The 21975-nt window shown below is 40.9% G+C and overlaps 2 protein-coding genes across 7 annotated transcripts in view; one reads left to right on the forward strand and one right to left on the reverse strand.

Annotated features, from left to right (window-relative positions):
- ST6GAL2 (ST6 beta-galactoside alpha-2,6-sialyltransferase 2) overlaps window positions 1–21975 on the forward strand; it is a 173423-nt gene that overhangs the window by 147376 nt on the left and 4072 nt on the right. For all 4 annotated transcript variants that reach the window (XM_029998892.1, XM_029998894.1, XM_029998890.1 and 1 more), the window contains 4 exons: window positions 457–1459; window positions 5761–5858; window positions 8967–9068; window positions 10181–10355. In XM_029998892.1, coding sequence (XP_029854752.1) covers window positions 514–1459; window positions 5761–5858; window positions 8967–9068; window positions 10181–10355 — 1321 coding nt within the window. In that variant the 5' untranslated portion in view covers window positions 457–513. The remainder of the gene's footprint in view (window positions 1–456; window positions 1460–5760; window positions 5859–8966; window positions 9069–10180; window positions 10356–21975) is intronic.
- LOC115334559 (opsin-3-like) overlaps window positions 20351–21975 on the reverse strand; it is a 94612-nt gene continuing 92987 nt past the window's right edge. For all 3 annotated transcript variants that reach the window (XM_029998896.1, XM_029998897.1, XM_029998895.1), the window contains one exon: window positions 20351–21557. In XM_029998896.1, coding sequence (XP_029854756.1) covers window positions 21330–21557 — 228 coding nt within the window. In that variant the 3' untranslated portion in view covers window positions 20351–21329. The remainder of the gene's footprint in view (window positions 21558–21975) is intronic.

The raw sequence follows: 21975 nt of genomic DNA on the forward strand, positions 1-21975 counted from the left end.
TCCAGCTGAGAGTTTGTGGTCCCTGCCTGGTCCCTGTGGGGACAGGCTTGCTCACAGTCCCACTGCCTAAGGACTTTCAATGGCAAAAGAGAAGACAGCTAATATTGTCCCCACTGTGCATACAGCCAAGCATGGGTTTTGATTTTGCTCTCTTAACGCTACGCTCAGTATAGCAGAAGCAGGCAGGCACATGATCTCCCTGAAGGCAGGATCCAGTGTTACTGTAGAAACTGGCCACCAGCTTCTTTTGTAGCTAGCAGCTGTCACTGTGTGGTTACAGCCAAAGCGTGTCACTCCTACAGTGTCTGCAGGCTCTGGAGTTTGTTTCTGCTTCTGAATCCTCCGTGCTACAGCTTGGAGATTAAATCTGCACCTTCTATCAAAGAGTGTTAAGATATTTCTGAATTGTATCTGTTTTTAGAACCATTCTTGATTAATATTTGATGTTCTTTCCAGGTTTCATTTTCCTTCACCAATACTTCAAGGCACAGAGGAGCTGGTAAAGGCATTGCCATGAAACCTAACTTGAAGCAATGGAAACAACTCATGCTGTTTGGGATCTTTGCATGGGGTCTGCTTTTTCTGGTGATATTCATCTATTTTACAGATAGCAACACTGCTGAACCAGTTCCCAGTTCCTTTTCTTACATCGAAACTAAGAGGCTTCTGCCCCTTCAGGGCAAGCAGAGAGTCATCATGGGAGCCATACACGATCCGTCATTCTCCGAAACCATTGATGGGAATGAGGTACTTCTCAATGAAGATCTCTTAGGTACATTTAAATCGGGAACTGGAAGTATTAAGAAATGGACTGATTTGGAAGATGCCTTTAGAAATGAAGATGAGTTTTTTCCATCCCAGGTAGGAAGAAAATCAAAAAGTGCTTTCTACCAGGTGAATGACGATTATTTATTTGCTGCTGGTCAGCCTCGGTCGCACAACCACCTTCAAGAGATAGCAAAATTCATCTCAGCCGATGAGGATAATCCAAAAGTAAATATTTTACAGAATGACTGGAGCCATCAGAGAAGAATGAGGAGAAGGAGCACAAAGCACAGGAGAAGCCAGATGCTTGATGAATCTGATGACTGGGATGGGCTATATTCCACGATGTCGAAATCCTTTCTTTACAAGCTCTGGAAAGGGGATGTCTCTTCCAAGATGCTAAACCCTCGACTGCAGAAGGCGATGAAAGATTATTTGAGCACCAATAAGCATGGGGTGCGGTTCAAGGGGAAACGAAACTCCAAGTTGACAGGAGACCAGCTATTCTGCGAGCTAAAAGAAAGGGTGAATGTGAAAACAATAGATGGCAAGGAGGCTCCCTTCTCCACTCTTGGATGGGAAAAGCACGTTCCCCAAATTCCACTGGGCAAATTGTATACACATGGTTTTGGGAGCTGTGCTGTAGTTATGTCTGCTGGTGCAATACTGAACTCCTCTCTAGGGGATGAAATAGGTGGGTGAAATGCATCTATCCATGTGCATATATATGTACATGTGTGTATTCATGTTTGTCTTTCAAAAGGTCCATTCTTCTCAAGCATAGGTCTGTACAGCCTGGTTGTTCTCTCTCACCAGTGTTACATGAGTGTGAGCTTATGGACTTCTGTGAAGCTGTTCCCTTTCAGGACAATATAACTGAAAGGAAAATCAGGCCTGAAGTCATAATTTGATTTAAAGAAAACCATCATGCCTTCTTATCATATTATAGCTTGTAGAATAAAGGAGGCATTGGTTTCATCAAATCTGCCATATTTGACATTTTGCTGCAACATGTGTTTATTTCTTCGGTAGATTAGAGCTGTGTTCAGGTTTTACTCTGCAAAGCTGTGTTGTACCTGTCTGTATTTTGCCGTGGCTCATAAAGAAACTGCTTGTGGTGTTGCTATCCCAGGCTGTACTTTGTCTCCATGCCAAGAAGCAGCAGAGCATCCTCTTCATCCCTTGCATGTTTAGAGTTCACAGACATAGAGAATTCAAACCCTTGAGCAGCCTCATGCGCTGAGGTCAAGTCCCCTGATCTCTTTTCCAAGACTGAATTTAAATGAGTTGAAGTATCTCCTCCCATTGTTCTTTTCCATTGCTGCACTGAGTCAGTAAGGTTGCAGGTGCTGAGATGTTAATGTCACACAGAATTCACCACTTCAAGGTAGAGTTTTGTGGTAGCTATTCAGAAAAGGATTGCGGAGCCATAAAACTAATCCAGGTCAGTTTTATTTTTTCTTTTCACAAACGAGTGTTACTACTTGTGTTAACATCTCAGTAGTTCTTCTTTTTAGTATTACATGTGCAGTATGCTAAAAGTGCTGAAAGAAGGATGAAATGTATGTCTCAAACTTGCTTCTGGAGCAAGAAGAGTTATTTCCTTCAGCTCTCTATAAAAACCTTTTGATGTGCACTCATTAATCCTCCCATCTTCCAGGACTTCACATCCCAATACCTGCTTCATTGCACTGTATCATCTCTTTGACACAGATGGGTTTCCTTTAAATCTCTGGGATATATTAGAGCTGCTATCATTATCGAACTACTCTAATAGGCTTCCAGCACAGCACAGGTGCCTGGCTGGCCTGCAGCTAAAATCACACCAGGGTAACACCCAATTTCACAGGAAGCCCTACTGATTTAGAAATCTTTGGGGTGAAAAAGCTTAACAGTTCCTCCCTTCTCTACTGTGTTATCCTTGACTGAAACAAAATCTTCTGTCAGTGTTCCCCAGTACACCTGGTTTACACCAGTACAGATTAGTGCTGTACTGGAGGATCCATAGCACACTGTGATATATTTACATAATTACATATTACAGCATGCATCGTGACATATTTGCACACTCAGGTGCAGCCCAGGTGTGGACTTTGGTGCTTGACATGGTACCTGGGGCCCGTATACTCCTGTGTGTACCCGTTTTCTCAGGAACACTCTGGGCACAGAAAGCTTATGCCAATCTCTGAGGAAGAGCTTTTGATTTAATTGGGAAATTGTCATCTGATGCTGCCTGAAGGGAGGAGTTGCTGTTTGGTAAGGCCTATGCAGAAGTTTCAGATCTCCTCCTACCTGTTGTACAGGAAAGTGTGGGGCAGCAGGAGTCACAGAAGGTTTTTTCTAAGTGTCTTCCAGGCCATGGGCAGGTACTTGTGACTGAGCAGAGAATGTGGCCCAGAACTATGGGGGGACCAACTGACTGCTTACAGCCATCCCAGAAGGACCTGGTGCAAACCTATGGGTCTTAGTGCTCAGTGCAGCTCCTGGGAAGTGCTGATATACTGGAGACATTGTGCCAGTGTTTCCCACTTACAATGGAAGATGGAGGCTCCAGCATCTGTTTGTATTATTATTCCCATGGGGAAGAAGTTATGCTTCCCCTGCAGAGTCCAGGTAGTATGTGGTACAGCTGAGCCCTTGGCCGTGCCGTTCCACCTCCCCTCTAGTCCTTGAAAAAGTGAGAAGAGTCTGACCAGGAAGAGAAAGATCAAACTGTACAAGATGGTCTTTTTCCCTGTGCATGCACCGCTGTAGGAGAAGACTGTCCTCTCAGAGCTGGCACTAGGGCTACAGCTCTTGGTTGAACATGCCAGCAAACCTGCCATTTTGGAGGCTCCATGGGTGACCAGTGGTGCTGCTCTGTGGAGTCAGCCTGGCACTCGTGCTGACTCGTTCTCAGTCCACAGAGGCACAGCAAAGTCAGCATCATTAGGGAGTGTGGAAAAACACTCCATGCATGAGGTCTGGTTTTTGGGCCATGGGCTGTACAGCCTTGGTTGATGAAGTTGCTGCAGGCAAAAGGCTTTTACTATTTATCCTTCCCAAAGAAGAAAAGGTGTAGGAAAGCAGCAGCGGAGGACCTTTCTCTTCATAGGCCTTTAGCTCCCTCTTCTGTGATCCTTTTAGAAACGCAGGCAGAAATGTTAATTTGTGTTCTGCCTTTTGCCCTTCTCCCCCTCACCCCTCTGATTGGTTTTGAATGAAAATAGGTATGGAAATACTGTGCAAGTACAGCGAACACTCCCATCGTGATCATGCTGTTTAATGGGAGACCCAATTATTTTGGCATCATCAGGAAGTAACAGGGATCTGTGATCAAACCCCAAACTTTTTATATCTTTAAAATGATTATCTCCAAATATTTAATAAGATTAAAATCGGTTGAGTTAAAACCAGATATTATCAGTGTTAAGCTGCATCCTCATCATATATTTTATGGTGAAGGGAAGGTTTTTGGTCTTAATACGAAGAACTAGAACAGGTAATGTTGGAAATATAGCACACTCTCTCAGTTAAGTTGCGAACCATACAATTCCCATTTCCTGACCCAATTTCCAGTTGTCAGTCAACAGGTTGTCAAAAAGTTGTCAAATGCAGGTCTAAATTTAGGTTCTTAAATTCATAAGCAGGTTTCAATTATAAAGGACCTCTGTTTTTCTTTTCCTTTTCCAAAAATGTGGAGTACCTGCAGCTTCTATTGACTTCATGACCTCTAGCTCCTACACAATCAAGATGCTTATGTTTAGGCAGATGAAGGCTAGGTGTTGAGGCTGGGGTTGTCCCTGCATAGAGACATAGAAAAAACCTTCACTCCTTAGCTTCTGAGGAGTTGGACACAACATGTTACAGCAAGCAAGTGCAGCTGAGATTGGACTGCTGGCTTCATGTCACACGTTTTCTGGTCTGGAGTACCAGAAGTGTGCAGTGAAGGTGTGAAAGGACAGAAGATCCCAGTTTGATAGGATCAGGCCTGAACTCCATTGAAGCATGTTGGTTATCTTCGGAAACTTCTGCCTCCTCCATTTTTGAGCTAGAGATAACCACATTTTAAGTGACGAGATAAACAGCTGTATAAACTACCTATGGGTTAAGGCATTACAAGCCTATTTTGGCCTGAGTCATATTCTCTGCTTCCATTGATGGAAGGGTTAAAAGTAGACCAAATAGGGGGCTATTGACAGGAACAGTGTGTTTCTGGACAACGGGTATAATGTTGTACTCTCCCTCACACCTTTTGGGCTTTGAGATCCCCTTAAAAGAAGCATTGGGAGGGTGATTATCTTTTATCCAGTGGAGCCTTGCACACAGCATCTACCCTTGACCCATACTTGACCTATAGCTGCTTTCTATTCTGCATGACTCTGAGGTCAACAGCTTGTGGGGAAACTGACAGTTCAGCTCTGTTAGATCTTTGCTACCAAGGGATCCTCACGTTTCTGTGTGAGCAGGTTTATGGGCTGACTTCTTTACAAAGACTCTTTAAGACTTGTACTGACCTTGAGAATAAGTACATGGTATGATTAGTAGGTTTGGGGTCGTCTGAGATTTTCAGGTATCATAAAATACTGTGAAGCACAAGCTTATAGTTAAGCATTGTTATTCATTCAAATGTGCAATTAGATATCCTTGCAATTAACATGCTTTTGCATGGAGTAATTCTTTGTAAATTTTGCAATAGAAATAGCAAGCAATTGTGTGTACTGGGTGTACTAATAACCTTGCCACACTAAGTTTATCCAATTAAGAGAAATATTTCAATATTGCAAGCTAAATTAATAGATGATGCTGAACTTTTTTCTGGTGGATTTTAATAATGTTAATAACGTATGACAGATGCAAGAGGATTTTTGTTTGAGCATAGTGGAATGTTTATTATCCTTAGAATATCAAGATTAGGAGAAATGTGTAAGTTTTATCTTAGTTTAGATCATTTGTTCTATTTTACTGTTCTATATTACTAAGAAAAACAAATTACCCCCTCATTTATGTTCCTAGATTCTCATGATGCTGTTCTAAGATTTAATTCTGCTCCAACACGTGGCTATGAAAAAGATGTTGGAAATAAAACAACCATGCGGATCATTAACTCTCAGGTAAGATCTTCCTTTTGTGAATTCAAGTCAATGTCACTTCTGTACAATGTGACATTAAATTAATAACTTCTGAGAAAGTGTTGGGTAATCTGGGAAATAGCTAGTGATTTAACAGTCATGATGTAGAGCAGGTAAAAGTTCTTCCCTTACAGGGATGTTCACATTGCTGTTGCTGTAGAGTGATTGCATAGTTACTTGATAGCCTTGTTTTAAAGAATTGGTTTGTAAAGTTTCTCATGTGTCCTACATCTGTAAAAGCTCTGCAGTATGCCAGAGTTGGCAGTACAGAAGGCCTTCACCACAATGCCTCCGGGATCTTCACAAAGCCCAGGCTGTGGGGATCCCAAAGCTCTTTTCTCATATTCTCCATTTCCCCAATTATTTCCTTGCTGGAAGGCGAAAGAAATGGGAACTGAGTTGTCTTAATATACAACTTTAGGCAAGTCATCGTTCTTTAAAAATTTGGAATGAACTAGTAAAAAACTTTAATGTATGCTGGATATTACACATAAGGTGAGTTTGTTTGTCTGAATGGAAACAGAAAATGGGATTTTCTGTATATGGGTGTCAACAAATAGTTGTGTATTGAGCTACAGTGACACCTTATGGTTGAGAGTGGTTTTTCAATTTTGAAAAAACTTGCCTGAGCTCTGGTCTTGGGCAAACCAAGCCTCTTTATGAAATGCAGACCAAAAGCAACAACAGAATTACTGTGAGATTTTATGACATACTGAAATGGCAAGTTTACTTAGTCAACACCAGTAGTATGGTTGGCCATGTAGCATGCTCTATACATACTGATTCTTGCTGAATGAGAGCAAAATTTGCATTTACTGTAGTTCTTATGAATTTGTTTTTTCTTCTTTGAGTGACTGCCCATGCAAAGTCCATCCTTGGTGGGTGTGTTCTCTGTGTGTACACGTTAAAGTTCTTTGCCACCACAGAGAGGACTGTTCACTGGCATTCCCTTCATACTCGTTTTGTAGCTCTTTGTGAGGCCGCAGGACAGACTGGATTGTTGAAGTGATCTGGGTTAAATATGTCCGATTTCTTTTGCTCAGGGGAAGAAAGCAGAAATATCTTACTCTGGCTTTAGTGCTGAGATTAGTGTATCAGAGAACATTGATCTTAATGTCATTTATTTTACTTTTTGGGTTTTGTTGGGTGCTTTTCTTTGACTGTTCTCTGTTTTACTGTTAGCCAAAACATTCTGATGCTGACCATGCCTGAACTCCTGTGCCAGGCAAGGAGGAGGGTTTAGAAACTTTATTTAGTTGACTAGTCTCAGTAGGCTCCCTGTAGCAGAAGAGAGAAGTGCTTCCAGGGAATGATCTGAGCTTTGTTAGCTCCCCAATGTATTGAGAGACTAAATGGCTGAATTAGCTGCTCTCTGATGCCGGCGGCAGGCTGGGGTCCTCTTGGCTCCCAGAGCTGCTGTGGTATGCTCCCACTGGGGTCGTAATGGAGGGTCCTGTGGTCTTCTCTGCTGCGCTGTACATTGCTTGCTCTCCATAAGGCCTCTCACGAAAACACAGGCATGGCTAAAGTTCAGGCCGAATCAGCTCACACAGCTTCTTCACAAGTGTTCGTATTCCCACCACCTTACTGCTCCTTCAAAGAGGCCACCCACGATGCTCTGGCCACCTGCTGAGAAACTGGCCTTCCCCTCTCTGGGGGTGAAATCTGCTCAGGCCACTTGATAAAAGTTGCTTTCCCTACCAGTACTGAAGATGGGTTACCCATACAGGTTTACTCCTTCCCTCCTCGCTGTTGGAAATTCCTACATTCAGTTGATTAAAAGGCTCCTGTGGCCCTCTTCTTCCCTCATGTTCTCTGCTGTGAAGGAAGCCAATGCAGCCACAACAGATATTGTTCTTCCAGAAGAAACTCATCTCATACATATGAATGCAGACTCACTAAGAGTGAAATTTGTGTGGACACCACCTCCAAAGGACTCTTGCTTACTGAAAGGCAAGTAAGAGCTCCTTTGTGTGACAACTGTGGAACCGAGCTTTTAAAAGCTTGACCTTTTGGTCTGTTTACTCTGTTCTCTCAAAAAAGGAGTTTACGTTCTCAGGCGAAAACTGCTCTGAGAAATGGAGTTGAGGATGCTGATGGCAGCAGGACTAATTCTGTTCTTGTAGAAGGCTGATGGAAAGTCATTAAGCTTGAAGTTTATGGTAGGAAGAATATTGCTATGGCAACAATATTATTTTTCTGAAGAAAAATATGCATAATCAAATATGGCTCATTGGATCCTAAAGGGAAATGAAAATTAGTACACATTTATTTGTCTGGAATGTTGATTAGTATAACAGCTGGAGCCAAATTCACACTGTTTCAACCAATGCTGAAATCATTCAGCTCAACCCTGCCTGAGATTGGATGCACCAGGGATCAGAGAGATCTGGTTAGGTATGGAGGGTCCGGGAAGGGATGAGCCAGCTGGAGCAAAGAGTAAACTTCCAGTGGGATGGGAGGATCAGGCAGAGTACCAGGAGATGCAGGAGGGAGTTATATGAGAGCAGTAGATGACAGCAATATGACAGCTACTTCAAAAATAGCCCTATCATGTGCATGTTCCTGGAATTATTTTTCTAGGTATACCAGCTTTTACAGTCATGGTCTAATTTGCCTTTTTAGAGTTACTTGAAATGAGACTGTCTTGCTGTTGAAATGAGAAAGGGGGGTGGGAGTGCAGGGAAAGACGTTATCCTTGGGGGCTGTAGCCCTTCAAAGAAAGCTGCTCTGTATCTAAGAAGAGGATCCTGCAGGCGGTCTAAAATACCGTAGCTTTCATTTTCAAGTTCCAGAATACACAGTAACGTTGATATACAATTATGCAGCATCTCAAGTGGTCCCATCACATCCCTCACAGATGGAGAGTAATTCAGCATACTGCTACTTCAAACTGTCATGAGTGCTGTTTATGGCTAAGCTCTTCTTTATATATTTTTTTAACAAAACAAGATGCTTAAAATCGACCAGAATTAAAGCAGAACAAACAGTAGTGTGGGGAGGACTGTTCATTTTAGAGAAGGATATTGCCATTTTTTTGGATCCCATTTGCTTTTAACGCTGTGCAATTCTTTGCATCTGTGTTTGCAGATTCTCACCAATCCAAACCATCACTTTGTCGACAGCTCCTTGTACAAAGATGTTATCTTAGTAGCCTGGGATCCTGCCCCCTACTCTGCAAATCTGAACGTGGTAAGATGTCTCCTTGGACCTTTCTTCCCAATCAGTCTGAAAGCACTGGAGAAAATGAATGTATTTAGTACTGCAGTCTCCTGGTTCTCACTTGTCATAATGAACCCCAAAGTCTATCTTTAAGGAGTGGGGAATGCTATTTCTGCATGAATTCGTCAAAATAGGTTTATTGGTCAAAAGCTTTTCATTAGCTGGCACTTGTACTGGAATGAACTGCTCTGAGATGCTAGGATAGATGGATGATGGGGTTTTTTTGATAAAATATTGCTATTTTCACATAACAATGAGTTTTCGGTGTGTTTGCCAAGGAGGGAACATTGCTAGATTTCAGAAGGAGGTTTTATCAGGAAAGGTGAAGAATTGCATCCATTTTTTCCCACCTTCCGTTCTGCCTTCCCAGACAAAATACAACACCCTAATGAAGATCTCTCTTGGTGCATACCCCATTTTTCAGGCCTCCTCCCTGCCAGTCTTCCCTTTGTGTCCACTCCCCCACAGCCATCTGTGCCCCGCCGTCCGCCCCCTCAGTGTGAGCAGCAGGCGTCCATCTGGTTGTCACTGGGGGAGTCTCTGCTTTGGCTGGTGCTGCAGCTCCAGTGGACCAGTTGATCTGATGGTTCTTGGCAGGGGGAGCTCGGAGCTGAGCAGGCTGCAAAGTAAAAAGTAAACCTTCATCTGCTGAACTCCCTTAGCAACAGATGCCAGAGGCTGCCTGCCTCCTACACAGGCTGCCGTCAGCCTGCTTCACGTGCTGCTGCTGCCTCCATCAGGGACAGGGACACTTCCAGAGGAAGGTTCACCCCCATGCCGGGACCTTGCGTCAAGGCTCTCTGAACCCCTGTTTAACACAGGCCTATGAAGGGGAGATGGGGTTGGCTCGTCCCGCTGCAGTTAATTGCTTATTGGGAGTCTCTGTATGGAGAAAGGAAGCAGAATAGCCCAGAGTGAGGACTGGCTTTCTAGGAGAAGCATCCACCAGTGCAGGCAGCTTTGCTAACTTTGCTTCTGTTCTGAAGAACCCAAATGAAGCTAGTTTACGTTATTGTTCATGTAGCGTTCAAAACACATTTGATACTATAAGATTGAAAAAATTCTTACTTTTTTCTTCCCAGTGGTATAAGAAGCCGGACTACAATCTGTTCACTCCCTATGTACAGCATCGCAGAAAGAATCCAAACCAGCCGTTTTACATTCTCCATCCAAAGTTTATATGGCAGCTCTGGGACATCATTCAGGAGAACACTAAAGAGAAGATACAGCCCAACCCTCCTTCTTCAGGTTTTATTGGTAGGTGTATCAAAGATGGGCCCAGTAGACATGTTAGATTAAAAAAAAAATTAAAATTGTAAATGTGTACATTGGATGAGGATCAAGTCCATACACAAGTAGTGTTTGTTCTTGGTGCTCTATACAGAAACAATGACAAGCTAAAACACACCATGTGGGAACTAGAAAATAGTTGGGTGAATTTAATGTTCTGCTTTCTTGCCCTTCACATCCATAGTATGCATACTATATTTATAAAACATACAGGTATCTGTGAGAAATTTGTATTATTCCATATTAATTTATCTGTTGAGAACCTACTCAATTCTGAAGTTCTTTCTTGGGATCATAGAGCAGAGATGCATCAGACAATAAATGAAAGCATATGGCAGATCATACAGAGAGGATAAAATCGCTTACAGGCCAAGCTGTATTCCCTGTACAGGTCAAGGAATGGGATTTCCCATGCCCTGTCATGGCTTCCAGTGCTCAGTCTGAAAGTGCCCAAAGCATCCCTCTTATTCTTACACTTGAAGGAATAGAGTTTCACTGTATTTTTTGGTCCTTCCTTAGTATTTCTTGGGGGATAATTTGGCACTGTGCCCACAGTTCATACAGCATAACGACTTACCTGATGCATAGCAGGTCCTGATTATGAATGTCTAAAAGATGCAAGTAGTCAGAGTATCAAGGCTAAGTCAGGGTCTTCCTTGCTCATGCTTCTAGAGACACAGAGGGCAACAGAGCTCCAAATACCATCTTCTGCTTTGGAAACTCCATCCTTTCCTCCTTGATGTTGTGATATTGGTCTGTGTGTTTGCTGCAGTCAGAAAATGCTCTTTTTATTCTTTCTATCTGAATCTGAAAGCGAAGATACCTGAGATTGCATCTAACATGGGAAAACCAGTTCTGAGGACTTATCTTGGGCTCTGTATACAGTATGGCATCCCAGGATGTTGTGGAGCTCACCAAAGGCCTTAGGCAGGGTGCTGAAGCTCTCAGAGGGAGGACATAAAGGTGTCTGGGAGATGCCGATCTATGACGTGAGTGGGTTTTGCTTACCTGGAGCATGAGTGGAAAGAAGAGGAGGCCTTGTGTGTTGAAGGAGGATGGCTTGGCAGTTGGTTGCTTCTTGGAAGTGAGATTTTTGGAACCTGCTTGTATAAATTCATGGGGAGAAAACTGCTCATGTGGAATGATCTCACCAGCTGCATTCACATTTTGCGAAAGCATTTCTTGGAGTAATGAAGTTGTTGATAAAAATAGGTTAACAGCTGCTGATCGTAAGAATAGTGAAGAGGATCATTGTGCTGTCAATCTGTACTTCCACCATATATAAGAAACACTTCAAAAGCTTTCTTTGAAGAAACGGAGTTAATTTCACTATAAGAATAGAACAGTAATCTTCAACCCCAAATCTAAATGTTCCTGACAAAAAATATCCTTTAAGGAAAGAAAGCTTTGAAAATATCATTCATTAAACAAGCAAAAATATTAACAACAAAAGCTGTACAGATAAATATACTCTGTCTGTACAGATGCAAATTTGCCTCCTTCTCCTCTACTGGGAATTTTGTTTATTTTGTTCTTTTCCAAAGAATACGCTTAGACGTTTTGGTAATGCTATTATTAGCTTTAAGAATACAAGGCAGTAAGACAAGCTTATTGGGAGTCATATCCACCTCATTTGATTACTAGCTACTGTTCTGATAGATGCATGTTAAATATTTTATTAAGGAGAGGCTTCCTATTTTAGTAACCTTATTGAATGTATGTCTATGCATTGCACGTGTGACGTGCTATAAACTGGGAGACAGCACAGAAACAGCAACTGTGTATTGTCAAAGGTGGACATAAAGGGCAAGATAAAGCATAAAAAAATATAATGCTGCTTGGCAGAAATCTGAAAAGTCATGTTGGTCTTCAGATCAGGTATAGCTCAACAACTCATGCAGCAAATACTCCAGTTGGAACTGAAGCTGGCAGACACAACTGAGTGCACCTGTATGAAAGGCGTATCCTGAATATTGAGCTTCTACCTGATTCTTATAAAATCTATAAAGTTATTTCTTATAAAATTAATAGAAAGAATCGGTAAGTGATGGCCATCATAAAATATGAGTGTCTTAATTTCAAGAAGATATGGGAAAATGGTTTTTTAAATGGCCACACACCTAATAACATTGTGCTCAAAACAGCTATATGAAGGAAGATAGGCGGTTAAATAGAGGGTATGAATTTTCACAGGCAGAGGGACCTGTATCCCTGAATCTAAGCTCTTTATAGCATGGACCATAGTGATTCTAGTCACTTTATTAGAATAACTTATTTTAAGTCTGTGTGCAATGCTCTGCAATTAGAACTATTACAGACCTTGCGCAAGGATCTGTTTGTCCATATTTACACCTGCAGAAAGTCAGGTAGCCCTCTGTGAGCTGCAGTTACTCACAACACTGTTGCTGCCAGTAACATGGAAAAGGTAAAAAAAAAAAAAAAAGGTTCTGGATCAAGTGAAGCACTTTTGTTTCAAGCTTTTCAACCCTCTTTAGCCCCAGTTTGCAAAATTGGACAATACTGGATATAAATTAAAACATGGAAACATCAGACTGTTTCCTTTCAGGAATGTCAGGAATGTTTTAGGGTGGTCTTAGGCTGTTTCTTCAGTAATTACGTTTTTCATCTGACAATTGTGTCTTTTTCTACCGCTTAGCACTATTTATAAGAAACTGAGTCTTCCCAAAGGGAGGATGCTTGGTAGAATGCATTCTCATGGTGTTCTGCAGCAGTGAGTCACCATCCTTCAGCAGTGATTGATGTCAGGGGAATATTTTAACGATGTTAATAGCTGTATTAAAGTACTTAAGTCACAATATTACTAGGTCTCTTGGAAAAGGGGCCAGTGGGTCATTTGTGGGGAAGAGGTAGTCTCTTGCATGCTGTGACTTCAGTGAAGTGAGAGAGTGAGAAGAGGTAGGATCTTTTTTCCTGGTTTCTCCACCACATGGGAGCTAGGGAGAAGAACATTTTTTTGTGCTTCCTTTGGGATATGGGCTGCCCTATCTTGGCATAACTCCTTCCTGGAGCCCCTGGCTCCCCAAAACCCTACGTACATTAGCTCTGCACCAGCATGTTGCTGAGGAGAGGCAATAGCACTGTGATAGGCGGTGGTTGGGGTGAGGGAAGCAGAGCACGTCTCAGGTGTAGAGGATGGGAGAGAAGTGTTGGATTGATTGTGCTTTACAGGTTACGTACAAAATAAGGCACAAGTCTTGATGCTTTAGTAATACCGCATTTTGTGTACATTCACGTGTGGTTTTAAACCTTTGAAATGTGTCACTGCTTCCAGCCACTTCTGAAATGGTAACACAACACACATACACTACGGAGGTCTAAAACTAGGTGAGATGAATACCACCCAACACAGATCAGCTTCCTCCAAGAACAGAGTTTCTCCATTCCTCTCTATTGGGTTCTAACCTGTAGCTGTTCCTGTCTTTGGTTTTCTTTTAAGCAGCGTGTCAGCTCGCAGCAGCCCATCCATCACCGGTGCCAGGCTGCACCTTAACAATGCTACACGCAGACCCACATCTGACCGCAGTCCTTTCCGCTAAATTTGTTATTACTTCAACGTTGTTTTCTGCCCAACCTAGTGATGGGTGTAAGTTCAGGACATTGTTGAAAGTAGGCTGAACTCATCGCCTGTCAGATTGCGGCCCATTTGTTAGGGGTTACTTCTGGGGGTATACCGTGTCTAGGAAGCATTAACTTCACACAGACAAGTCACCCTTCAGTGTGGTATTGTCTAGCTTAAAGGCTATGAACGATGACCAAGAAAACAGAGAGATGTTTTTTTTGTGGGGAAAGGTTCACGAGGGTAAAACAAACCTTTTATTTTAATCTGGGAGTCTTTTTTAGCTTGTTTTCTGAGACACAAATGTGGCCTTTCCCTGGCTTGTAACTTTGCCTTATGTGGCATGTCATAGCTTAGCTAATGTTACTCCTCATTATAAATTACTTACTCTTTGTCTTCCTAATCTAATCCTCAGATGAGCTTTGAGAACACATTCTTGCATATTTTTGCATCATTTTTGCAGCTGCCACCTTCATGCTTTTAAACAAAACAGTATTCTCATCATCTTGCATTAGCATTAGGCAGTTACCATGGTGGCTTTTTGCAGTTGGTTGTTGGTTCACATTTGGCTGAAAATTGGGTTTGCTAAATGAGTATTGACATGTTTACATCTCGTCTTGGACTTTGATCTACTCCATTTTTCTCAGAAGAAATGTAAGCATCCATCCACCAAATCTCGGATTTGGATTCCACTGGTAAATCCTAAATTGACAGTTGACGAAACGTCACTGTTATTAGAGAAGGATTTGCCCTATCTTTTGGCAGCAGAAATAAGTGTTACATCTTCATTTCTTATTAATACATTTCTTACTGTGAAATAAGAACTCAGTCTTCCTCCCCTCTTTCTGAACATATCAAAGCTCAGTTTTTAATTGAGGCTGATGGTGTGTAAATTGACAGTCTCTATTTTTACCATTCTGCTGTAAGGAAGTTGTTCCTGTACCCTCCTTGGTAGCCTGTGTAAACAACCTATTTCTGACCTTATATTTTTGTCATCTGAAGACCAAGACTAAAACTGCTTCCTAGCGTTTCTCAAGAGCAGCATTCTGTGTGCATTGGATGGGATGGTACATCAGCAGTCAGAAAGTTTGCGGGCTTTTTAATAATGTCTAGATTATATACAGACTTTTCTATGAACATTTTGCTCCTTTCCATTGTTCAGTAACTGGATTTGCTATGAATTCCTACTTACCGTAGCCTATCAGTACACTTTGCTAGCTTATCTCTTCAGAGGTGATTTTACTCGAAATTCACATTTATATACCCTTATATACACAGCAGCTTTTGTCTTTTTAAAAAGCTAGTTGAAAGCTCTGACTGTGGTACTTTTTTTTTTTTACTCCCAAATCAAAACACGGTCTGTGTAGATTTTTACATTTTAGGTCGTCTGTGTAGGTGGTAGTCTTTGCTATGAGTTGTAGCTTTTAGCGTAACGTATGAACCACTGAACACAAAATGATAACTAAGCCCCGATTACTTTATTGTTGGGAGAAAGAAAGGCTTGTTTGAGGCTTTACAGTTGACATTACAGATTTAACAGTTATGCGTCATTAATAGTTGATAACATGATTTTAATCTTCATTTGCATGCATCGAGACAATAGTACAAGCAAGACTATCATTACACTGCAACATTAGGAGATCATTGTATGACTAAGAACTTAAATTTAAATTGGCTTCAGAGAGCATGTTGAATAGAAGAATGCAGCTGATCTCCAGCTCTGCTTAGAAAAAAATACACTTGCGTGAACTGAAAGAAACAATTCGACATTAAGAGTTGCCTTTATTACTGTTACTTAGCTGTTTGCCAGCAGTTGGTGAAGGAACAGAATAGTGCCTACTCTTTCCAGCTCAGTTTTGTTCAAGTATTATCACACGAATAAATAATACCTCCAAATACATAAGCTTTAAATTCTTCTTATTCTAATAAAAAGCACTCTGAAATTTGAGCATCTCCTACTTCCTGAAATACAGAGATAAAAGAGCAAACTGTCATCACATAAAAAAATCTTTACTATTCTAGTGTATCACCCAAATTTGAATAATAGATTTAAAATTATATGATATTACTGGTCAGCATTTTCCAGTCTATGCTTATATTACAGAATATATTATTGTGATTAACGTTCAGCTTTTTGCATTTAGCATTAAGTGATAAATATGTCATTTTCTAGGTCTGCTATATAATGCAAGTATCTATACATCAAAGATGACAAGTATTGCACAATTTACTAAGCTTAGGCACAGGGCCATTTGGTGACAATTAAATTCCTTAATATTTGGGTTTCTTGTGGTTAGTATTTGTCATAGTTCATGAATTAAACAGAGGTAAAAGAACCCTTTTTTAGAAACATAGTATTTTAAAAAGCCAGAGCTACTTTTACTGTATGTTCCAAAGAATAACTGAGGCACATTTGGCCCAGTGTCAAGGAGTGAGAGATTTTTCTGTGGTACCTGAAATCCAATCAAGAGAGACTATAGAAGTAGACTAACATAGAGAAAACTGTATGTTCTAAATGCTTTATGTTTATTTGTAATGTTTTCAAGTGCACAGCTTATCAAACCTACTAGTTTGATAGTAAAAACTTACTAGTGTGTCTAGCTAAATTCTTTTCTGTAACTAAATTTGTGGTGTGTGTGAAATAAGACACATTGTGAGTATAATAATCAGATTATGTGTATTTAAATGTTTTCAGCATCTCTTACATTTTGTTAAAATGATGCTGACTTCTTGCTGAATGTTTGAATTACACTTATTATTCTAGATGCTTTCATACAGCATCTGTTGTATTCAGATATATTAAACTATATTTTATTTACTTGTAAACTAGAGAACATTCTTTTTAAATTAGTGTGCTAACCACAAAGCCTAATTGTACTGTACAAAAGATGCATGTTGGAAATTCAAAACCTCTTCAGTCATTAAAATTGCCAAGAACAAATTGAAAAACATTTTCTCCTTTTGATTAGAATCCATAGTATGTGTTCATTTGTATAAATGATCCATGCAAGGAATTGAATCTTAATTTAATTCTGGTTTAAATGTTTTCAGCGCAGATTGTAAAAGCTCCGGAGTTTGTTTGTGCCAATTGGACTGATTTTAAACCATACCCAACAGTTCCTGACACCATAGGTATCTGCCAAATAGGAAAAAAAAGTAAAACGTCTTTCTAAGGATTTTGAAATACTAATAAATAATATTTTGAAATACATAATACTTTATTAGCATCTAATATTGTACAGTTATAACAAACTTGCAGGTTGACTGTTTCTCTGACAGCCACATCATTTCTTTGGAATAATATATTTTAAAATATTTTTAAAAGTATTCTATGATCACAATCTTTTTTTGTTCAAGGCAGTATTTAGGAACATTGCCATTCAACTATAAAACATTCATAAAGCACACCTTTGAATGATCTCCTATAAAACAACTTTTCTCCACGCAGGCAGAATTATTTTGCATTTTTCCATTTTTACAGTTGTAATCCCAATGGGACTTTTGAAAATGCAGCAAGGGTTTTAGAATTAGGTAAGAGTGGCCTATACAGGAATATCTTCAGTTGTGATTTTGAATGTATGGTTGCACCAATCATGTTTGCCAAAGCTAAAATCATGCCAGATACCCTGACTTTTTCCTTACTGTGAAATTTAGATTGGATATTTAGATCTAAAAGTTTTAAAGCTTAAGCATCAGATCTGGAAGAGACCAGGTCTGATGGTCTTTTTCTGACCTGCTTGCTAGTTTCAGAGTCATGCTTACGGTATTATTTTTGCATGCTTCAGTAAACTTCTGAAAAGATTCAACAGCTCCATTTCCATCCTTGGAGATACTGAGTACTGGGCTGTGCAGGACCCCAAGCCACCTGATCTAACTTCAAAGTTGTCCCTGCTCTGAGGGGACTTTGAACTGCCTGCACAGTTCCCTCCAGACCCCTCCACAGATCTCATGGCAACATCATCACTCAGACTGGCAATATTTCTGCTGGTTTGTACTGAAGCTTAACAGGTTCTTGACCAAATCCCCTAGGCACGATAGTAATACTGCTACTACTAGATTAATCCAATTAATATAGTTAACCCAGTTTTTCCTGAGCTTTTTTAGGGCCCACTGATGAAAAGCAGACTTTGCGTTCTGTCCCATGGACTTCTCTTGGCATTCATTCTAAGGAGTACTGCACTCTTTTTTGATGTTTGCATGCTGTAGATAGCGTATAGGCTTTCCCTTTCAGGTTTTACTTTTTCTTAAGTTATGCATGTCCTCTGGCCTTCCCTAAATGCTTTGTAATTCTTTGCTTTCACTCCTATTCCCATGCCTTAATCCTTATGAGTGTAAAAAAAGCCATCTCCTCTCAGCTTAATCCTTGCACATAAAACTGACTTCTGTTTGTGGTCCATGGCGAGGTCAGTCAGGGAGCAGGGCTCATGCCACCGAGCTTTAGATGTCTCTGGTGCAGGTCCATATTTGTGTTAGTCAGCCTCAGACTTACTGGAGCAAAAAATAGGCACCTCTTAAATATGGCTCTGAGACCTGTGTTCCCCTCTACATGTGAAATTTTCATCCCGTACTGGGAGTGCAGGTAGAACTCATGTGGTACAGGTGTCCGTGCTGCCACTCAGGCTTCCCTTATAGTCAACAGAAAGAAACAGGAACTTCTGGGGCATGGCTTGTAAGACCCGTTTTTAGATGTCTGCTGTGGGATGAGTAGACATGGGCTGCTTCCTAAAAGTGCCACTTTCTTCTACTGATAGGAAAGGAGCCTGTAATACCTATCTCAGGTGTGGGTAGCTGCACTGGTGGGCACATTTTGTCAGATGAATCACACCTTGTTTTCATTTTTTCTCACAGTGCTCCTGGAAAAGCCAATTACATTATTTTTTCATGAAGCTCCAAAAGCTTCTGACCTAGGAGAGTGGAGGAGAAGGTGTTTGATAGCAAGAGCCAGACTCTTATTTTCAGTTTCTGCCTAGTCACTGGAGAGAAGCAACACTTACAGGAAACAATTCATCCCATCCTAAAGTAGACATCTAAAATAAGTCAGATGAATTGTGCCCTAGAAATGCCTGTCTCCTGCATTGTCTATAAAGAGTGCTTTAGACCAGCTAGGTCAGAGATGGGCATGAACATCTCAGTGAGATTAATTCTGTCCAGAATATAAGGTGTTGGGACAATGACTATCTCATCATGCTCATTAGTGTCTCCTTAGGTCTTGTGTAAACCAGACTGTGCTGTTTTATATGTAGTAATTGTGTATTGACTGAAAACTAACTTAAGGACTGTGAGCGAAGACAAATATTGAAGTGTAGCATATGGAAATTCTTTGCCCTACAGGCTATCAGACAATTTGGTTTATATTCATACTGATGCTGATGATCATAGAGGAGTGCTGAGATATCAAACAAACTTGCAGATGATACTGAATCAGACAGTGATGTGAAAAGTACACGGACATAAGAAGTAAGTAGATAGGCATGTACTCTACTTGGGTGGGCAATATAGGGAAAGGAAGTAAACTTGGGAACTACAGGTTAATATGTGTGGGAGGAAACGCGAAGAGATTCAGCCACAGAAGAGAAACCTAGGAAGCAATAATACAGAGAAAGATGTGTAAAGATAACAAATGGGATAACAAATAGGAGGTGAGGTAGGACTTTGCAGAGCAGACTGGCAAGCAAAACAGGTTAACAGAAGGAAGGTCAAGTCAGCAAGCAGTCAGCTGCATACTTCTTCTTTATCTTTGTGATTGCATCCAAAACATAAAAGTTCAAACATAACATAAAAAGTATTTTGGGTATCACGTAAGTGCCAAAAAGCTATTAGTAATTTCAAAAAAATTGTAAGATCACTGAAGGTAAGTGGGGGAGAGAAGGGAAGATGGGGAAACTGAGTTGTGAGGTAGACGAAAATATAGACAGCTTAGCACACTTACACCTGCTGGATACAGATGTCAGTAACTCACTGCAATGTCGTTAACACCAAGCAAAGAGAGGAACTGAGTCAGAGTGGTACTAAAAAACATGGGCTGGAACATGAGACCCTGTTTTAGGGACGTAAGGAAAACAAGCCAGATGTGGCATTAGAAAGTAAAGAGAATAAAAGCTGAATATATTCTGGACATGGACTGGTGTAAATGTCCTCATGGTTTAAACTGCTGCTGTTCTTTTTAAGACAGTTGATTCATGGTTTTTGTGAATTTAGATTTCAGTAACAGCTCTACAACACTAGGGCTGTCCCCTGTGGAGGGGATTCGCATCCTCTAAGGCACGGGACAGTACTGCACCCATTTATTCCCTATTTTAGTGAGGACCCTATTCCTACAAAGAAAACAGCTTCTTGTCAAAAGAGCTTTTTTTTTTTTTTTGCCTTCCCTCCCTTCTGTCTTTAATACAGTGCTATTCCACCTTCTGTTTTTGAACAAAACAGCAGAAGCAGATCATTCCAAGGGAGAATTTGGGGGCTGTGACAGCTAAGTGGAGGGACCTACCTCCTCGGGTTCATGTAGGTTGAGTGTGTAATACTGCATGCCCTGGGATCTCGCCCATAGGTAGTTGGGATGGGAGTGCTGATTGTACTGCACTGTTGGTCTCTTTGGCTGGGGGTCTGTGGTGTTAGAGGTGCTAAAGGAGAAAAATTCTGGCATTGACCACTGTTTTTACCCAGAGTAGGGTTTGGGCATTTGCAGTGTGCAGCAGGTCTGGAAGTCTCAGGAGCGCTCCCATTTCCACCAGGACAGATAAGCCTCTGTAGCCCAGGGACACCTCAGTATGTGGTAATCTCTACCTATTGTCTTAGCTCATCTTTCAGTTTGTTGACCCTAGACTTCAACACAAAGATGTGCTGTAAATCAGCTGTTACACTCGGAAACTAGCCTGTCACTTGTGTTTCCTCCCTCAAAACATCATTGTCCAGCATGAGCAAAAACTTGAGTGGACTGTCAGAAATTATGGTTATTTATGAGCAACCTGATCTGAAATCCCAAGACATGGACTGGATGAAACAAGGCAGGAAGGGCAAGGAGCTGAACTAGCTAGCCCAGCGTGCCTTTTAGATTGATTCGAGGGCATTGATCCACAGATCACTAAGAACTAGAACTCTACCACTTCTAAGTGCTCCATTAACTAATCTGCAGGAAAGTCAATTATATTGTTTAAAATTTTGTCATTATTGAACCGTACCTGCAATGATGTGGCCATCTTTACTGTTACTAATGAAATTATAAGAGAGTCCCAATTTTTGTTCTTGACAGTTTTCCTATCCCACAAATGGCAACTTCCTTTATTAATTTTAAGGTTAGCTGGGTAATGTGGCGGTGAAATGAAACACGCTCTGGTTAAGGCTTGTACTTTCTGTTAGAGCCAGTTTTCCTAAGACATTGGTGGTACAGCTTTTGAAACTGGCTCCAGGCTTGGCTCTGGGTGCAGGAGAGAAATCATTTTACTGTCTGTTTCTGGACGTGGTTCGTTATTGCACGCGTTTCGACCGTCCATCCTCTGATTCAGCTGGATAACGGTTACCTTGGAGTGGCAGGTGGGCTCTCCATCACTGGAGGAAGGAGATTGGCAGTGGAAAAGCTGACGAAAGCATTTGTAAAACTGAAACAACAAACAAACAATTCTAGACATAGTTGCTAGGCAGGCTACAATTCAGAGCATCTCTATAACAGCTTGGAGGCAAGGAAACGGTTTATTAAGCTCATACTTTTTGCTCAAATAGGGTTTTGCTCAAATAGGGATTAAATGTTTTTTTGCCGTGAATCCATGTTTCTTGCTGCTTAAGACTAAAGTTCTTTTAAATTTGTGGACTTTTCCTTTGAAATTGATGTGCTTAGCTTTTTGAGACCATAGACTCTGTAGAGTGTAAAGCTGTAGAACAATCGAAAACATTTTCAGAACCTTTCATTTATGATAAAAGAAGATTTAATCACAGAAGTAATTGTTTTTCAGTTACTTCACACGTCAGGCAGGGAAAAAAATCATTTTGATAATCTAATGATACACAGCAGGGAGAACA

This window comes from Aquila chrysaetos, chromosome 23, assembly GCF_900496995.4.
Source record: "Aquila chrysaetos chrysaetos chromosome 23, bAquChr1.4, whole genome shotgun sequence".
NCBI lineage: Eukaryota > Metazoa > Chordata > Aves > Accipitriformes > Accipitridae > Aquila > Aquila chrysaetos.